The 21,693-nt window shown below is 42.4% G+C and overlaps 1 protein-coding gene across 1 annotated transcript in view; it reads right to left on the bottom strand.

Annotated features, from left to right (window-relative positions):
- The window catches only part of cacnb2b (calcium channel, voltage-dependent, beta 2b), a gene marked incomplete at both ends in the record, with an annotated part of 41,429 nt that overhangs the window by 16,772 nt on the left and 2,964 nt on the right, over positions 1-21,693 (bottom strand). The window contains one exon of the mRNA XM_080725646.1: positions 841-906. Coding sequence (XP_080581772.1) covers positions 841-906 — 66 coding nt within the window. The remainder of the gene's footprint in view (positions 1-840; positions 907-21,693) is intronic.

The following is a 21,693-nucleotide window of genomic DNA, read 5'->3' as shown; positions in this document are numbered from 1 at the left end:
AATGATGCTTGAATGTCGGAGGATAAGCTCCTAGAGTGTGGCTTTTCTCTTTAATCTACCGTCTGGTAATTTACAAAGAGCAGATCATTAACTCCAGGGTTCTCTGTTCTGTTCTGTGTGTGTGCGTGTGCGTGTGTGTGTGTGTGTGTGTGTGTGTGAGAGATACAGCATGTACATTGAATTCTCAGCCTTATCATAGCACTCAAGGACAGGATCAGGGTTAGCAACGAAGAGAATCATTTCATATCTTACTGTTGAAACACGAGTAGGGATGGAGCCCTAAACAAGGGTAGCTCGATAAACCGATAACAGATTTATTGAGTACCCAGTATCCATAAGCTTTGGACTTATCAAGCTTGTTATCGAGCATAGCGGCCCATGATACTTAAACAATCAGACAAGAAGCGATCAAGAAATTATTTACATTGCTATCCATAATATAAAGCCATTTAAAACGTATTGCACACTAATGAATGATAGTTTTAATGATATTTAATGATATTTGTTACTTTTGTCATTTGTCATCTTCATAGAAGGTGGTCAGCAACAAACTCACAGTTGCAACAACTGGCCAATAAAAAAAGTTATGTTCTGAATTTCTCGTCTCAAATCTTTCCACAAAATATTTAAAAAAAAACGCTCAATAGTAGGCTCGATAAAAGCCCGGCTCAATAAGCAGGATCGATAAGGTGCTCATTATCACTAAAAATTAACGAGCTTCATCCCTAAACACGAGTGACTCGTATTTGACATATCGACACAGCCAGGTCATCTCCCGCTGCTCATGATATCATAGCAGGGACCTGGGCAGAACTACTAGGACTTGGGGAGAAAACGTACCTTGGCCTTCTCCAACTGCACCTGAGCATTTCTCTCTTCAACGGCGTCAGTGTCCTGGCGCTCTCCCTGCGAGAGAAAAGGAGCAAGAATGAAAGAAATAAAGAGAGGGACAGGGGCATGGAGGGACAGGGGCATGGAGGGACGGGACGAGATGACAGAAAGGGGCATGGAGGGACAGGACGAGATGACAGAAAGGGGCATGGAGGGACAGGACGAGATGACAGAAAGGGATAAAGAGTGAGGGACAGAGAAAGAGAGGGAAACAAATACAAACAGTGGAGAAAGGGGGGGAAGACAACTTGTCAAATCATTTCACCACAAATAACTTCAGACCCGTCAGTCAGTGTTAACCACTTAAATAAACCCCATATGGTTGAGCGGCGCTATGCTAATGTGTTTGCAGTGTGACTTATTGTATGCTTGTCGATCTGCTATTTTCTGTGAAAGCTTTCCCCACAGTACCGATGCTGGGTTACAGAAGTAGTTGAACGCAACTCAGTTACAGAACCAATGTATAGATGACTAAACATCCTTAGATACTTTCCAATATCTCACACAAAGTCTGGAGAGACAATGTTATCAGAAAGGTCAGATAACGTTTCCGAGCGACTATCCCAGTCATGTCTCTTCTGTCTCAGCGTTCTAGATTTCCCAGCACTTCCACCGTCTTTAATAGGCAGGAAGTGATGCATCGGCTGGCCCCCGTGATGCACAGATTTATGCGCTGCGTCCCGGTGATTAGATTGTCCCCTCAAAGACACGGTAATTAATGACCTCCATGTCATACATAGCTGGTAGGTGGCACAACAGCCCCCTTGCACGTGTCAATGTGGCCCTGCCAGTCGAATCCCAAAGTCACAAATCAATTCTCTTTGTAGACACCCCGTACTCCCCGTTGCATTTTAATAATGCAACGCTCAATGTTGCGACAGTGAAATGTAAGTTACTCTACACAGTGTTCTTTTAAAGGACCATACTAGCGCCATTGTATATTCATGGCCTAGCTATCACGCATAAGCACCTAGAGTCTTGGTGCTTATGTGGGATGTGGGATAGCCAAGGCCGCAATGGCTGGACAACGGTCTAGGTTCTAGATCTAGACCATTTTCCAGTCGATTGCTTTATCTTCCATTTCCCAATTCAATAGTGGCTAAACCATAAACACTGTTGTTGTCATTAATCTTTTTCTCTAAAGACTATTTGTTGGGTAGACTGTCTTCCGTGCTTTAAAACAGATTAAACAAACAACCCCAGGGGCTACTGGCAGCCAAGGCTTCCCGCCACCCCAGCATGCATGGCGATATGCCACCGCCGATGACAACCCCAGGAGCTGCTGACAACCGCAGGGGCTGCGTTGACAGACACTCCTACCCACCCTCAAGCATGATCGGCAGTATGCCACTTCCACTGGCGACCCCAGGGGCATCGAGGCCCAAGCAGCCACCCTGCCACACTATATGCGCCTAGTGGGAAGTCGGTCAGGTCTGCATACCTCAAAAATGGAATACCCTGATGTCATAAATATGACATAACAGTACTGACGTCATAGACTAGCCTGGATTTTGCATTTGGTCATGCTTGACACGGAATTCCATGTATGGGCATAAAAGGGACAGAGACAGATACAGAATATACAGTATATAGGCCTAAAAGGACCACATACAGACAACAGGGTACAACGGGTACAATGACAACAGAAACAACGGGTATTGCACAACCGGGTGGGGCATGCACTTCCAACTCGAATCGTTCCTGTCTTGCAGCCAATATATAATAATAATTGGGACCGTAGGTCGCAGTTAACTATGACCAGTAAGACTCCCTAATCGGGAGATAAGCGACCGTTGGTCGCTTATCTCCACAAATAGGCCAAAAGTTTGTTTTACCAATTATTACACTCTATGTGAACATTTACATCAACAAATCCCAAGTACTATGCAGAACGACCCATTTCAAGTTTTTAATGTACAACAATATTTAGAAAATAGGTCTACAAGCTGACAGTCCTCGTCCCTTATATTCCCATAGGTTATATGGAGATCTCAGTGTTTGTCAGTCCTTGTTCATTTATGCCCATATATGGACATCTCTATATCTACTGTAACAGTCCTTGTCCCTTTATGCCCATATATGGAGATCTCTTAACTGTAAGTCCTTGTCCCTTTTATGCCCATATATGGATATTCCTGATGCCATCAGTATATGAACATATATGGGCTTTCTGATATGCCCATATATGGAGATCTCTTAACTGTAAGCCCTTGTCCCTTTTATGCCCATATATGGATATCCCTGATATCATCCGTATATGCCCATATATGGGCTTTCTAATATGCCCATATATGGAGATCTCTGTATCTCCATATATGGGTATCAAAGGATACTTCAGGTCTGACATCAGGTTTGTTTATATTGGGTTGCTAGGTTTGACATCACAAACTCTATGGGCCATCTGACCTAGAAATCTATATTTGGGCATAGATGACTCATCGTGACCTCATCACACGTCGACCGCACATGTGACGTGCGGTCGACCGCACGTGTGACCGACGGACGGCCGGTGGAGGTTTTCATACCAGTAAGACTCCCTAATCGGGAGATAAGCGACCGTTGGTCGCTTATCTCCACAAATAGGCCAAAAGTTTGTTTTACCAATTATTACACTCTATGTGAACATTTACATCAACAAATCCCAAGTACTATGCAGAACGACCCATTTCAAGTTTTTAATGTACAACAATATTTAGAAAATAGGTCTACAAGCTGACAGTCCTCGTCCCTTATATTCCCATAGGTTATATGGAGATCTCAGTGTTTGTCAGTCCTTGTTCATTTATGCCCATATATGGACATCTCTATATCTACTGTAACAGTCCTTGTCCCTTTATGCCCATATATGGAGATCTCTTAACTGTAAGTCCTTGTCCCTTTTATGCCCATATATGGATATTCCTGATGTCATCAGTATATGAACATATATGGGCTTTCTGATATGCCCATATATGGAGATCTCTTAACTGTAAGCCCTTGTCCCTTTTATGCCCATATATGGATATCCCTGATGTCATCCGTATATGCCCATATATGGGCTTTCTAATATGCCCATATATGGAGATCTCTGTATCTCCATATATGGGTATAAAAGGATACTTCAGGTCTGACATCAGGTGTGTTTATATTGGGTTGCTAGGTTTGACATCACAAACTCTATGGGCCATCTGACCTAGAAATCTATATTTGGGCATAGATGACTCATCGTGACCTCATCACACGTCGACCGCACGTGTGACGTGCGGTCGACCGCACGTGTGACCGACGGACGGCCGGTGGAGGTTTTCATACTAAACTGCGACCTTACGGTCGCAACTAAACTGCGACCTTACGGTCGCAAAAACTGTCACATCTTGTCCGTAACGTCTCAATGTCTATATCTGCTGACCTGTTGTGACATCACATTGTTGTGACATCACATTGTGACATCACATTCTGTCCTTGTCCCTTGACCATTGTATGCCCATATATGGAGATCCCTGATCTCTGAGATCCACATGTCTATAGCTGACCTATGACATCACATTGTTGTGACATCACATTGTGACATCACATTCTGTCCTTGTCCCTTGTATGACCATATATGGAGATCCCTGATGTCATCAATATTAAGCCTATAGCTTGGAATGCTCATATATGGACATATTGTGTGAGTCTCATATGGTCTACTCTATAACATCTATGATGTCAGACGTCAGTCATATCCATATTTGGGAAAATATTTTGTCCACATTTTGTCCAACTTAAACAACCAATCGCAACTCGAGTCACGGAATTCATTTGCAAGAATTCCGTCCTGTGCAAATTCCGTCCTGCTTTTCGCCCTTAGGTGTCTTACTGGTATATAGTATATAGCCTACTAAGAGTTATTATTTCCATTTTTATTTTAGTACAGTATGACGCAATTCCTTTCACATTTCCATAAGTATTAGCTAGCATTATACTGTAGCTTAAAGATAGTTCACTCGATCATTTTCTTGCTCATGCTTAGTCGATCACTGCAGAACAGAATTATTGTCTCACTTTCTCTCATTCTCTCTACTTTCTCTCCACTCCTCACCTTCTCTCTGGCACTCACCATCTCAGTTATTCCAAATGAGCACACCCTGCGCTTAATGCCTGGATGGTGATATATGAATGCAGCACAGAAAACACCAGGCCAATAATTATAGCAGAGCTTGGAGAGCATTGCCGTCTTTTCTCGAATAACGAAGCGAACAATAGAAAGTAGATCCGAGCGATAGAGAGGACAATATTTTCCCAAATGAATCACTTTGTAGTGAGAACACATTGAGAATCAAGAGGATGAAAGAAAAACGCAAGAAAGAAAGAAAGAAAGAAAGAACTTAGTAGCCTACTTCGTCTGCTCTTTTCTCCCCCTGGCCTACACCAAAGCTCTTTGCCAAAAATAGCGGAAAATAGCCGATCTACAAGCGCTGTGAGGCGTCGTGAGCTTGTAGATCGGCTATTTTTGGCCAAAGGTCTCAGAATATAGATGCTATAGGTTTCAAGTGGTTAATATAAAAAAGGAGAAAAAAGGTTTCCATCACACAAAGATTTGAAGGACCCCCTGAAGTAACTCTGAGGGTCCTGGACCCCCTGTTGAAGACCCCTGGTTAAGACATTAACAGAGTCAAAGAGAAACTGGCATACAGAGAGAGAGAGAGAAGATTGGGATGGCAGAGGAAGACAGAGGAAGTACTACAGTATACGCCTCCCCCTGGGCACAGTTAAACCAACGTCTGTGTTGTTGTTTACCCGTGCTTGGAACAGACATCTGTTCACACAGCACCCGCCTTTCCTCCAAGCCAATGTCACCTCGCCAATGGTACAAAACGCCACAGTTGAATTATTAAGCAATGTTACCGGCCTGCTACGGCCGGTGGCATAGAGATGCCTGCCATCTGGGTGAGGGAAAAACACTACACACACAGAGGATCTTAAATGTACCATCCACGGGCCTCAAGTATGGTGCAAACAATCTTTTTTAATATATATATATATATATATTCCTCCCACACTTTGTTTGTTGTGGTTTGTGTTGTGAACCACTTGGTAAACTTGTTTTTGAAAAGTACTGTACAAATGTAGTTTATTATCATGGACTGGACTCAATTCCTGGTGAAGAAATGCACTCCACTGAGAGCATTAACCTTTCTAGCTAAGTCAGTATGAACTGTAGCACAACCTTGTGCTTAATTAGATAATTGACTTGCCCCATCGCACATACGGACATGACGCCTCTGGCTTGAGTGCTGCGTGGGTGTACTGTCTACATGAGCAAGCAAAACCCCTGTTAAATGTCTGCGCTCTCCAAGACACTACTTGAAGGTGACTGTTTTTCAACTCAAAAACATTTACACAGCTGTTTTAGCATGGGCCAAGGGAGAGCCTTAGGAAAAGAGTCTCTGGTTGAGGTAGACTGGTAGTCTCCATCCCACAAACTGAAAGAAAGAAAGAAAGAAAGAAAGAAAGAAAGAAAGAAAGAAAGAAAGAAATCAAATGCATTTTGACTGGTTCTCACTGAAAGTTTGCCTGTGGCAGGAAAATTACTTGTCAAACTAAATTCTGGCATGGGAGAAACGAGAATGATTATTATCAAGCAGATACAGGTGGTTGTATAGTTGACTGCAAGGCCAGCTACACAAGATAACCATCAAAATGCAAGAATGGCATTACATCCTTATGTCAAGGGCATCAGACAGCATGATCCCTTAATATAAGTCTGTCTGTCCTATATCCAACCACCCAGGACTGATTGACGGTTTCAACTTCTTTCTCTATGTGCAGAATCAATGTTGAGAACTATGAATTTCCCCATGTGGGATCAATAAAGTCTATCGTATCGTATCGTATCGTGATCCAAAGTCTTTATAGCTAAAAGTTAGGACAAGGGTCTTCTTCAACAGGGGGTCCGGGACCTCTAGGGGGTCCTCAGAGTTACAACAGGGGGTACTCCAAATCTTTGAGAGATAAAGTTTTTTTTTCTCCTTTTTGGAGCTGTGTGGAACACAGGCTCCCTATACGTGGCTGTGTGGGTCTGTCTGTGTGTCTGTGTGTATGTAGCCTGAACTTCCTAAACTTCGGCACGCTACTAGTCCCACAGTTTTGCCACCACACACTCGCGCCATATGTCAAATCGACCGGCTTACTCGGGAATCGTGGGCTAGTAACTTGCTAAGAGAAAGGTTCAATAGTTTAATTGATATTAATTTATTAGTGAATTAATTTTCCCCATTGACTTATAATGGGAATCGCAAAAACTCACATTCAATTATTTGTCTCTCGCAAACCATAGGGGCTAGAGTTTCAAGACTTGGAGAGGAGGTTCATAATGATTTCAAGGATTAAATAAAAAATAATTGTGTCATTTGGCCGCATGGTGGCGCCATAACACCCCACTTTACGTTTTGGCCTGTAACTCTTGAACCGTAGGTCGGAAAATTAAAAATATTTTTTCCCTGGATTCCTTGGGTCATGACGCATCTCCCCATATAGGCCACGCCCATTTGCGCCATGATAGATTTTCCGCCATCTTGAATTTTCTCCAAAACACACTTTTTGCTCCTTTTCCTACATATTTTCTTCAAATGTCACAAAAATCGGTACACATGATCCACACACACACACACACACACACACACACACACACACACACACACACACACACACACACACACACACACACACACACAGCTCCACTTCACACGGGTGTGATTTTTTAACCTATTATCGGATAAAAAGGGAAAAAGTGCAAGAGTACAGAGTGAAAAGTAAAGTTTATCAAGTATTGACGGTTCAAGTGGTTAAATATCTGAAAACACAAATTGACATGAATCCAAAAAACACTGATGATTGTGCTGTCAAACCATGAAACTATATGGAATCTATGATAAGGTTGTGGGGGGTCCCTGCTTCATCTCTCTCAACTAAGGGGTCCTTGGCCTGCAAACACTGAAGACCCCTGATTTAAAGGGTTTTCAAACGAGGCAATCACCATCACCATCAACAACCAGCAGTAAAGATACTATTCAGCTGTACAGCTTTGTTGCATCTCAATAGAACATATCTGTATAATTAGGTCAGCTTGGCACCGCTCAGCACTCTGGCTGCTACTGTACTTCTACTACTACAGCATGATCGCCTCCTGACCACAATTGGCTTGTAATTCAAAGGCAATACAGGAAAGTTGAGCAGTCACATAACCATTGTGTAGGAGAGAGTATTAAAGAAATTATAATGAAGGAGATAGTGAATAAAGTAGTTGAATGCAGATCTAAATTGTGATAGCTCCATTCGAATTAGTTTTACAATGATGAGGGTGATTTTAGAGGGGGGGAATGAAGGAAGGTGTCACTGTGGTGTTTATCATAACATGGACTATACTGTTTTTCTTCCAGATCTGGCTAGAGTTCCTTTTTTTTCTATCGAGAAGTACTATTGTTTTAGTATAATTGTGTGACTGGTCTGGGATCAATGTGCCTTAGCTACGCTGCTTTCCTTTGCAATGTAACTACTACGGCACGTCAGGTCAGTTACTCTTTGAAACCCAAATAGCTGTATTTTTCCCCAGCAGCACAGTAGGCCACCTCTGCCAGGGGTAAATGTGCTGTGATGCTTCCAGCAACAATGGCAAGGAAGGTACTTACGGACTAAAAGCAGTGTTTCCCAAGCTCAAGCTGAAAATGTTTGGGAACCCCAAGCCTACATTTTCAATGATTTTGTGCTCAAGGCAAACCAATGGGCAAGTCAAATTCTCACACCTGTATTCATAGCTAAAATAGGCAATAGTTTGCAAACTCACAATGCGATGTGAGATTTAAAGCGGTTGAAATATACACAGTATATGTTTTGGGGGGCATGTAATTTGCCTCTGTATTGGAAAAGGAGATGAAAAATGTATCAATAAAAATCACACCCGTGTGAACTGAGCGGTGGTTTACCCACCAACCCCCCCCCCCCCCCCCGTGTGTGTGTGTGTGTGTGTGTGTGTGTGTGTGTGTGTGTGTGTGCGTGTGTGTGTGTGCCTGGCCTGGCCTGGCCTGAAAACAGCGCCCCTCCCTTAACATGTGTGGTCATAAAAGGTACTGTAGGGCAGGCTACATACAGACCCACCCACATACACGGATACACGGATACACGGATACACACACGGCCACTCTATGGAGACGGTGTGACCACCGCTCAAAAAGTCAGTGGGACTTGTCTCACAGAACACCAACAGCAGACAGAGCAACAGAGGCTGCTGAAAACAGCAGGGTTCAGAGTGGTAAATAGTTCCGTTCAATCAATGAGCAGATGCACTGCCACCACAGTCTGCCCTGCCAAACGGATGATCAGCCAAGAATACATAAGAGGTGACACATGGATTTATTCCTGCTCCAGAAAGCTGGTCCAGAAGTTCAGGCATGGATCAACAGACCATGGTAGTGAACTGGATTCAAATCCATCCAAAGTGTTTAGTTTAGTTTAATTACAGTACAGTACAACTGTGGATCTCAAACTTATTCATGTCAAGGACCCCCAAATTGACACTTATAAGCCTAAAACCCAGGTGTTGGGTAGGACACCTACTGGTTGACAAGCAGTACTGCCTCAAATTCTACGCTCAGATTGAATACTTATATTTAGGTATATTTAGGTACACAGAAACTCAAGTCTGAAGCACTCACATGTGGCACTAAGAAGCAACCCTACACTAAAATAGTAGAAACGTAGAAAAAGAAGAGATTTGTGAATGAGGCCCAATATATATCCAATGGCCAAGGCCCAAGGAGCTCTATCTTGGAGTGGTAGAAGTTTAGTCTTCCACATGGGAGAGACATGGGAGCCCAGCAAGCACGGTCAGGACTTGGACCAATCAGTGACGTCATAATTGGGGCCAGATCAAGTCAAACCATGACTAGTCAGATCTGGCCTAGAATATCACCTGATTTCAACCAACATAAATCCTGCCCAAGAAAACGGACGTCCCGGATTAATCAAAGAGGGTCCGATCGAGGCCAGATAAAAATAAATAAATAAATAAAACTAGTCAGATATGTCCCAAAATATAACCTTACACGCTCATATTTCAACTAACATTACAAACAATAACAATAATCCTGTCAAACAAAAAAGTCCATATGACGTCCTGGTAATGACATCAAGATCATCCCATATGGGCTGTGATCTGGCCTAGTTCTGAACGTCACCGGAGTCACCGGAGGACGTTATAACGTCATCATGACGTCATTTGGCTTGCAGGGAGTGTTCAAATCCAGGACAAGAAACCTACTGCAGATTTTTTTTAGTTTGAATGTTTGCGTTGTAGGGAACAGATGTTCCAGAACTGGAATCTGAGAGTCTGATATAAATCTGATAGAACATAAGGCTGCCTGTCTTTCCCCTCTGTTACATTCTCGAGAAAGATGTACTGATTGTTCCAGGAGTTATTGACAAAATTGTTCTTGCCTTTCTTCCATGTCTACAGAATGCTGTTTGTCAAATCGAGTGACAAGACTATTGAGAACAGATAACTGGGACAACCCTCTCATGAGGGTTGTAATTCTCAAAGGAATATTATAGTGTTCAAAGCAGGCATATGATATAAGCATCAGATTCATTTGTACTGCCAGCTGAGGGATCTCTCTGTGTGTGTGTGTGTGTGTGTGTGTGTGTGTGTGTGTGTGTGTGTGTGTGCGTGTGTGCGTGTGTGCGTGCGTGCGTGCGTGCGTGCGTGCGTGCGTGCGTGCGTGCGTGCGTGTGCGTGCGTGTGCCCGTGCGTGTGCAAATCCTCCAATGTTTTTCAAATTGCTCAACGCTATGTCATTTCTGTGGGAAATCAATTATCCCTCCAGATAAGCTTCACACTACAACACTCCTGTCTAGGCTTGTTATGATTGTCGATAGAAATCGATGATCGGGAAGATCATCGACTAGTTTTCCCTACTACTTACTATAGCAGAACTAAGATGTGAAAAAGCTCTAAAGTCGGCACCCTACTCTATTTACAGTAGATCTGTTTCTGGTGGCATGTTCGCTCGCGGAGCCCCGTAGCACAAGCAATGACGGCAGGGATATTTATGAACCAGGAGCTATATTTTTGTCCATGTCTTATCCTTATCCCTAAACTTCTTTGCCTTTTTTGTGACTATTTTGAAAACCATTGAAAAATACTTCAAATAGCCAATCTACATCGACACGTTGTGAGCTTGAAATGTTTTTCAAAATAGTAGAAAAAAGGCAAAGAAGTTTAGGGATAAGGGGCGTAAGGCATGGACGAAAATAGGGCCCCAGGTTTCCTTTCCATAGAACTAAGAGTCCCCATCTCTGTTCTCCATATGCCTGCTCACCAAAATGTTGCTCTTTGTATTGCAGTCACTGAATTCTGAATAACACCAGTGCAAGCCCAACACCAACATACTTACCGAATAACACCAACCTACTTTTATAATGACCCCCTTAATGTTCATGCACACATGCACCTCAGTCTGAGCTGCCTTATAGAATTATGGAGTGTCGAGAGGTTGACAATGGACAGGAATAAAAAACTGAAGATTTAAAATATATGTCTCCACTTTAGTGTTTTTTGTCACATGGGACATTCAAAAACATGGATTATGTTGTTCTATTACATTTTCTTTTTTTTTATCATTCTGCACAAATTATTGTACTACTTTAGGGTTATGACTAACTCCTTGCTTTGTGCACTTTAGTTAAATACCCTTTGCACTATTGCTTTGGATGATTATTTCAAAGGTTTGCGCATCCGATATACCGGTAGTCTGCTGCACAACCCATTTTAACATGACATTTTTCTGTTACTGTAACTTAGACATTCTTTTTGATCTGGTGCGTGCCAAACAAGAGATTAATTCATAAGCCTTTGTGCTTTCCTCCTTTTATCCTCCTTCTGTATGGAGTGCAAAAAAGACGGACTAATCCTATCATGCTGGTCCCTTTAGTTTGTGTTTCTTTCATAGAACGATCAGCTTGACGCGCTTTGTTTGCATTCTGCATTAATATTGTTTTCACCAGAACAAAGGCCAGGATCAGAGAGAGTGCATAGCCACTTTCAGGGAGTATAGCTAATGTGTGCATGTATACTACCCAGACCCTGCCCCTCAAACTGAGTATTTACCTTAATGTGTGAACAACGCATATGAAACGGTCATTCTCCTGTTGCATGCAACATGTACTGTATGAATGGCCAACACCGGACAATGTCCGGACCTGATTCCCCGGACATGAACATTTATCCATTACAGATCTTTGTCCATAACCACTACACAGGTCAGTGCCAAATTCCTCTTGTCACATGTTTAAATGCAAAAGGTGTAACTGTATGTCGTAGAAATGCTATCACCCCCCGCAGCTTTGTCGGGTCCCATTTACACACGTAGCATGTTTAGCACACCTTTCTAGTTGTTTATAGATATCACACACGCACACGCACGCACACACATTTGTGTGTAACCCTGAAACAATATTGTCACCACATGCCCTGACAGACAGGGAGAGGGAGAGAGGTAGACAGTGAATGTGTATGAAAGGAATGAAGACTATATAAGTCTTCCATGGCTGTAGGCAGAAATGTGACTGCATAGTGCATAGATCATTGTATTACTATTAGGGCATGCCTCCTGGTCAAGATTTGCGCTCTATTGAGCGCGCCCTTCTAGCGATTGCATGCATGTCAGTGCAGAGGGGGTCATTAAGAGTAGGACTGGGCAATTAAATGAAAATATATGAAAAGCTATATTTAGAACCAACCGACTTAAAGGTAGGTTAAGTGATATTTTTTCATTAAAACAAAACCTTTTTGTTAAAAGGTTGAAGCACTATAATATGATAGTAATCATTGCTATTCATTAACAGGGGTCTCCCCATCTGTCTAGCTTTTTAATAAACAGCAAATACATTTTCAGGTAGGTTGCAAAATTCCGGATAATAAGGAGAGAGTAGGCCTACCCATTTATCATCTTCAATCGCAAAGTGTTCCAGTTCCAATATTGTCTGCTAATTTCTTTGTGTCATGACTTCCAATTCCACTTTAAATAAATGTATCCTGTGTGAGTTCTCTATCCTGACTGGATTAAAATGGTATCCCAACCAGATGTTTATCTGTTTAATAAAGACCTGGAGAGACATGGAGACTCCTTTTACCGAACAAACAACTATAGCAATGAGTATAGATGTATAAATAATATTGAGCTATTTAACACTTACCCTAACTTTAATCTTGCTCGTGTAGGTTAATTGAATAATTAAGAAGCAGTTTTTAGAAGTAGAAGTCCTGCATTTAAAATGTACTTGAGTAATAGTAAAAAAGTATTGGCATCCAACTCTACTTAAATAACCAAAAGTGACAGTACTCATTGTGTAGAATGTCCCATTTCACGAGTTCAAAATGTATAAAAAAACATTTTGAAAAAAGCTCACATTGCGACAAATTAAGAGGTTGTAGATCTGCTATTTTCAAATGGCCAAAATATGTAGGGCTGAAGTGGATAGTGTGTTTTGTAATAATAATCCTAGGCTAGTACAATTTACAATTTAGGCATTTAGCACACGTTGGCTGCCACGGCCCCATTAACACGGTTATAGCCGTGTTGACTGGTTACCATGGTAACCGATAACGAAAAAAAACGTAATTTCCCATGATGCCTCACGAAAGCCGCTGCTGCCGTCTTCCTTTTGCTCATTGCATTGTATAGAAGCACAAACATGGATTTATCTCCACTTCTTTTCCCATACGGCTTGTGTGGTCAAAACCGCATGTTTTCTATTTTCACACAGACCATCGCGGTTGTATTTTTGAGCGGTGGTTACACCGTCTCCTATACGTGGCCGTGTGTGTATGCGTGTGTGTGTGTGTGTGTGCGTGCGTGTGTCCGTGTCTGTATGTAGCCTGCAGAGCCTGCAGTACCTTTTCTGACCACACATGTTAAGGGAGGGGCGCTGTTGTTCAGGCCAGACACACACACACACACACACACACACACACACACACACACACACACACACACACACACACACACACACACACACACACACACACCGACCACCGCTCAGTTCACACGGGTGTGATTTTTATTCTCTGTGTGAAAGACAAGACGTCGAACGGCAGAGAACGGGAGCGGCTGCGCGCACGGCGCCATCGAAAAACAGGTAAATAAAATAGGATTTGCCAATTAATGGCAGCCGAAATCCAGAGTGACTTAAAATAAGCAAGGACAGCACAAGGTATTACATCAAATCATATCATTTTAGTGGAGTAATAGCACACATTACAATATTTCCATCCAAGATGTAGTGGGGTAGAAGTAAAAGTATTGAAACTGATGAATACTGAAGAAAGTAAAAAATATATATATCTCAAAACGAAAAAGTACATAGTTACTTTACACAACCGATTGCGGGGCAAGCTGGCTCTGTGACCACCTCCCTGTGTTTGGATTCTCATTGTGGACATACATTCAATAGGTAAAGAGATGCATAAAAAACATATCATGTTCACTCATCTCTTTTCACTTTATCAGCAGAATGTTTTTTTTTCCTGCCTGGTGATAGTGTTGTCATGTAAGGTGGAATTTACAACTAACCATGAATAAATATGCTTGATATAATCTTTGCTGCAGGCAAGAGGGGACAGGATCATGCATCAGAAAATGGACAAAACAGTGACTTCTTCCCCAACCACCACGTTTTGGGACAAAGCATCCTGGGCTGTGGAGCGGAGCACTACAAATTGTGACTTATTTCCTGTCTGCACCTCAGTGAGATGCTGGCACTTAGCCAAGGTGGCCTGGTCACACATTGCAAAAATGGTTTTCTAGTTGCTATAATTGATGATATGCAGTATTATTATCTGTGCTGACATCCAGTCACATTTAACCTCTAGGTTTTAAAGGAGAAGTTCACCCCCAAAATCAGTAAATTTACCTCCATTGATTCCAAATGGGTCCCCATCCGGAATCAATATGGGGAAATGTATTGTCAGATTTTTGTCTTAGGAATTCGACGAAACCCCAAAAATATTACTCAAGTCTCCATGGCGTGAGTAATCAATAGAAAAAAGGTGATTTGGGGGATGAACTACTCTTTTAAGGGTCATTCCCACCTGGCAAGATAAAGACAAAGATAAAGAAATATCTTCTCAATTGAAGTGGATGGTAATGGATGGTAGCGTCCAGTGCGGACACTACCATCCACTTAAATTGAGAACAATATGTTTTATCTTTATCTTGCCCGTTGGGAATGACCCTTTACTCATCACAGTGACGAGGACAGTGGTGGAAAGTAACTAATTACATTTATTCAAGCACTGCAATGTTGAGGTATTTGTACTTTCTTCAAATATTGTACTTATATTATATTATTATTATACTCCACTGCAATTATTTGTAAACTTTAGTTACTAGTGACTTTGTAGATTTAGATTATTATTACCAAACATACATTAACCACTTCAGACCTGGCCTATACTGTATACATGTCTGCCTTTCAAAAATAGACCTTCTACAAGCTCACAGTGTTGCGACGCATTTTGAGCTTGTGAGGATTTGTATACATTTTAACATTTGAAAACGTGTGAAATTAGACATTCTGCATAATGACTAATGAGTACTTTCTACTTTTAAGTACACTTTGATACCAATACGTTTGTACCGTACTTTTACTCAAGTTCATTTAGAATTCTGGACTTTTACTTGTTTTGTTCACACCCGCCTTATGAGTTATTTTGCATAATTTTCCCCTCGTATCATCATCATCATCATCATCATCATCATCCACCATGGATCAGATATGGCTGGGCTGGCACCCTCAAGTTGACTTTGGCATGGATGGGCCACAGTGTCTGGGCTTAAAGCCTACATTTACACACCTTTCACATCCACATGGCAGATTAAAAGTGGCATGCCACCTCAACAACTACAGGAAATGTGATATGTCTTGTCCTGGAATATTGTAGGTTTTGGTCATTCTTTCCGATGTCAGGAAACGTGTCATTTCAAGGGTAAAGAAAGGCCTAGAGAAGAGATACCAGATGTACTGTAGAAGGAGAATGGATTTATTTTTGTCTGTGATCAAGGCAACCCATTCATGTAGAGAGTGAGCTAATGATCCAACACAAGATAGATGAAAAAGAATCATTAGTGAAAAGATTCTAAAGAGTAGGCTAGCGTGTCCTGATCCTAACCCCCTCCACCCCTCCCAAATGCAACTTTCTCTCTCTCTCTATCTCTCTCTCTCTGGGTCATGATTGTCTCTCAGTAAGGAGATTAAGATAGCATGCGTCAATCTGGGATTTAAGAGAGAAAGAGAGAGGGAGAGAGAGAGAGAGAGAGAGAGGTGCAGCTTCTAACTCTTCCTGCAGCTATCAGATAGTGATACCTTACTATGGCAGCATTGGTATTATCTGTATTGCTTTAAATACCTGGCTCCTGTCACAGATATAGGCTATTATACAGTATGTGCAGCGCAGATGTATCAGGATTGTCTGTGATGCACAGAGTTATGATGTAACATAAAGTAGTGGGAGGAGACGCATTGGAATAGGCACATAAGAAGCGTTAAATGCCAACCTTGTCCTGGACGGTATAATTTCTCATTCATGGCATACAATCAATAGTTCATCGCCCACACTATCGACCGTTCATTATTTCTAGGAAATAAATAAATAAATTCATTGTCAGTAATAAGTAGCAGTAAAACAATATCAGTACAAAAAAATCCAAATGTAGAAATGCTAATCCAACTGAAACAACTCGCCCGGTAGAATATTCTGTCAGACAGGCATAGCCTGCTAGCAAAATAGCAGGCTATACCTGTCTGAGAGAAGGTATGTGGATATAATGCCCCAGTAACGACCATTAAGAGGATTTTCCTATTCTGGGTAACAAGCAATGAGGCAGAGAATGAGGAGAGTAGCTACAGCACAGTTCGCTCAACTATACTAAACCACAGTGCAATTACATTTTTACTCAACAAGACGTTCTACTACACGGTAAAACCATCAATGTTCAATTATGTAATCGTTGATAGTATAAAATGACTGACTCTTTCTTTGCTCTTGTTTTTCTTTCCTTTATTTTCCTTTTCTTCACTTATTATTATTATCATCATCATCATCATCATCATCATCATCATCATTATTATTATTTCACTATTATTAATATTATCATTAGTAGGCCTAGTATTATTAATAACTAGAGGTTTGCGCCCGCTTCTCCTGTTTCATGGTGATATGTTACCAGTAAGACGCCGAAGGGCGAAAAGAGACCTCCCCTAAAGGGCGAGGTCGCCATCTGTCTTGGCCATGAATCCCTTTTATGCCCATATATGGAGATCCCTGCTCTGAGTATCTGACATCACAGAATCCCTTTTATGCCCATATAGGGTGTGCCAAATGTAGTTCTAAGAGCGGCCATTTCTTGGGTCAACACAGCCTTACACAGGTGTTCTGATTGGAGTAAAGCATTAGTTCTATGCAATCAAACAATTGAAACACCTGTGTTTTACCCAAAAGATGGCCGCTAAGGACTACAATTGCATCACCGTTGGCACACACTATGGAGATCCATGCTCTGAGCATCTGACATCACTGTGATGTCACCTGTGATCTCACAGTGATGCGTCGGGGGAACCACAGTGTCAGGCGTGACAGAGATACGGCCAAGCTGTGACCGTTCACATACTACGGTCGCAATTATAAGGTCACCCGTGAAACTTGACCAAACATGGAGATTGGGGATTTATATAGGTTGGTTGGCCAAAATGTCATATGAAGCTCACCAATCCACGCTTATCGGACATATGCCCATCTGATTGGCTACAGGCATAGACAGCCTCTCTCGTGGCTCTTAAATATGCCTTGATATTATGACGTCACCCTTTGACCCTCTCTGATTGGCTATCGGCGATGATTGGCCCATGATTGGCTACGGGCGTAAAATACAGACACGCAGACGTAGTTTTCCCTAATTTATAGATAGATAATCATATTAATAATAAAATAATAACCAGTAAGACGCCTCAGGGCGACAAAGGGCGAGGTTGCGCCATATCGTGGCCATCTGGCCAAAGGGATTTGGTTCCCCTGGCATCACAGGGATCTCCATATATGGCAATAAAAGGGATTTGGTTCAGAAGACATCACAGTGATGTCAGAGTGTGATGTCAGAGCGTGAGAATCAATCAACAAAAAAGACAAGCGTTACCCAGACAGACTTTCCCTTTTATGCCCATATATGGTGATCCCTGTGATGCCAGGGGAACAAATCCCTGGTATGCCCCTATATGGAGATATGGATATCCCTGGAATGACAGGGGAACCAAATCCCTTTTATGCCCATATATGGAGATCCCTGATGTCCACATCACTGGGACATCACTGTGACTATATGTCCCTTTTATGCCCATATATCGACATCCGTCACATCCCTGATGACGTCCACATCACTGTGACATCACTGTGACTCTGTGCCACACTGGCCAGATGGCCAAGACAGTGATGTGTCAGGGGAACCACAGTGTCAGACGTTATATGGACAAGCTGTGCTGGTGAATATGCTGCTAAATTGTCTGAAGGAAGCAACTAATGTTTGTGTACAATCCATACTGTGTGGCCTATACAATACTTAAACCTAATCACCTGGACATACTTGTATTAGGCTATTACTATTCTATGACATAGCCTATTCTATATAAAATATCTACTCAAAATATGAAATCAGTCCCTTTCAATTAAATGAATGATCAAAGAATAGCCCCTATTATGTCCTGGTAGGCTATTCTTCACTGCCAATCTATTATACAACTCTCTCTGCTTCTTCAAATCCACCGTGAACCTACGGATCAAATGCCGTGCCCCCTGAACACGCGTCCCACTGATGATGACATGACACATGCATGTGGAGACGAGACGCATCCCCGTCCATCTCTCCTCCTGCACTGAACAGTGCACATGTTGTGCCAGCGCTCTCCATCAGTGCAACGACGTGGAAGGCCTCACACAGGGATTAACGCTCAGCGCAACAGATGGCGCATTCCCCGATCCTTTCCTGTGACCGTGAACGCGCGCACGAATGCACGCACGCAGCACGCACGCACGCATAGACAAAGACAGACACACAGAGTGTAATATTATTATTTTACCTTTTTCTTGGGTGGCATGGCGTTAGCGAAGGTCCACCTTTAGTTGCTCCACGATTGCAGCGGTAGGCCTACCTAAAAGCGTGGTGGTCCCCCTGGCTGCAGCGAGAGGGACGCGGACCAGCGTGCCATGAGAATGCCTTCCACTTTTGTAGCCTGTTGTTGTTTATGCCCGAAACTGTCTTTCAGACAGCGATCGAAAAGCAGCGCTCCTCCAAACCGAGGTAAAAAGCCGACGTCTTGCGCGTAAAAGTTGGACTTGGCCACGGGCTGCGCTGGAGGCGACACACGGAGGATGAGTGGCGTGGCGTGAAGGGTTTCACTTAAAGTCTGTTACCTTTTCCCGAGCCCTCGGGGCATTAAAGGCTTACTCCTCGCCGTGGCATCTGTTGCTCTGCACGCCAGATTCACTGACCTGGCCTGGACCACTGAACTACCTGTCCAAAGAGGTGTCCCGACTGACTCCAAGTCTGCTCCTGTAATCCATGCTTTGCCTACTCGTCTGTTCGACACTGAAATCTGCAAAGTCAAGGCAGGAATTTCTCGTTGCTGCTGACGGCCAGCGTCGGCAAATGTGTCTGTCACGTGTGACAACAGATTAGTGAGTGCATCAACAAGGCTGCCACAAACTGCTTGAGTGCTTGGTGCTTCAATAGCAAATGAATTAAAGAGGCCAGCAGTTCATAATTATGTATTCCCCACCTCTCTCTCTCTCTCACTCTCTTTTTTTTAATGCTATATTTACAGCTGTTTGCATGTTTTACTCAAGGTTTTACAACACGGTTTTCACAATTCAACAATTTATAGGCCAGTGCTTCCTCAAACGGTCAAGGACCCCCAAATTGAAACTTATTAGCTCACGGTCCACGGACCCCCCATTAGAGATTTTTTTTTTATTTTTTTTTATGGCTCTCTCTAGCCAGTGATTCTCAACCATTTGAATGTCAAGGACCCCCATGGAGCATGCATTAGGCATTTATTGGTAGCCATTTCTATCTCTGAGACCCCAATTTATATTGTAAAATCAATGTCCATTTGGTTCCATTTGTACACTCTCTCTGAGTTATATAGCCTACCCTATAAGGGTCCATTTAGTTCCTATAGCTATCAGGACCCCAGGTCCCCGGACCCATAGGGGCTGTTAAGTATATGACATCATTTTGTAGGCAGAGGAGAATTTCTGCCCCCAGTTTCCGTGAATCTTTTTACTATTTTTATTATTTACAAATTTTTCTTCTCTTTGTTGTTGAAAGGAAAGTGTTAGAATTATACTTTAGTCGTTATTTTTTAGTCGTTATAATATAATAGCGAGGGACAGAAAATACTCTGGGGGCAGATTCTCCTCTGCCTACAAAATGATGTCACGGCTTAAAAGCCCCTATCATTATCAAACCATCAGGCAAGTGCAGACCATTTTATAACACATTTCCAACTGGCAAATTAAGTAGGCTATTATAGCCGGTGAAATTAAGTGCATTTTTTGGAAGAATTGTGATACAAGCACCACATTGTGCACAAAGTTTCCTCTGGGCTCACTTTTCTTTCCAAAAAGCACATTAGCAAAAAAAGAAAAAAAAAAGTTGGGGTCCCATTGACTTTACTATACAGGGAAGAAAATGCAAAAAACATTATCTGCTTTAAGGAGCATGTAAGCCAAGGGGTCAAACTATTATTTTTATTTATTATTATTATAATTGTTTTTCATGATTCTGAATCCATTGAAAGCATTTGTTTAGCATGAAAAATATTCCTTGGGCTAAAAACGGCCCCCACAAAAATGTGAAAGGTCATCACTAGGAAACCACAAGCAGAACAAGCAGCGTCGGCGTCGCTTTGTTTTGGTTCCCCCCGTTTGTTTCCCCAATCCCTTAAAATGCTTGAGTAGCCTAATAGTCTTACCAGACACTACGAGATGAGGACTAAAATATGCCTATGCCAAAACATTTTCCAAAAGCAAAACTACACAATCAAGGGGTTTATTAGGTAGGCCCTACAAGTATGTCCTTGAGTGCAGGGGAATTCTTTGGGGTTAAAACTGAATCCGGTTTGATCTTTCCGGCCAAATTGTAGTCATTTGAGGACTACAACATGACAAGTGTTTTCCGCTCCCGACCGGATCAAACCCCGAAAAGTGAAGGGAGCCCAGACTAGTCCAGACAGACAACTGGAGTAATGGGAACACACACACACACACACACACACACACACACACACACACACAACACACACACACACACACACACACACACACACACACACACACACACACACAAACACACTCCTATGCATGCTGTAATATTGCTACGAGTGGAACAGCCATGGTGTCTTTGAACACTGTGCCCATTAGGAGTGACACAATCAGGATAACACACACACACACACACACACGCACGCACGCGCACACACATGTCACACACACACACACACACACACACACACACACACACACACACACACACACACACACACACAAAGAGTGCTCTAGTACATCTGGATGAAAGATAGCCAATCTCTGGCGTAATCCTTCATCCTTGTGTTTATTCTGAGGAGTAAGCAGCGTGTATCTCTTGACAGATCCAGGACTCATGTTCGTATTATCACAAGCAACATTCATCAGCTCATCATCTGCTCTGTCAGGGATTTTATGCTTTATATGAGTCTTCA

Source organism: Nannobrachium achirus, assembly GCF_963921795.1.
Source record: "Nannobrachium achirus genome assembly, chromosome: 5".
NCBI lineage: Eukaryota > Metazoa > Chordata > Actinopteri > Myctophiformes > Myctophidae > Nannobrachium > Nannobrachium achirus.
This window is presented reverse-complemented; position numbering and strand designations above follow the sequence as displayed.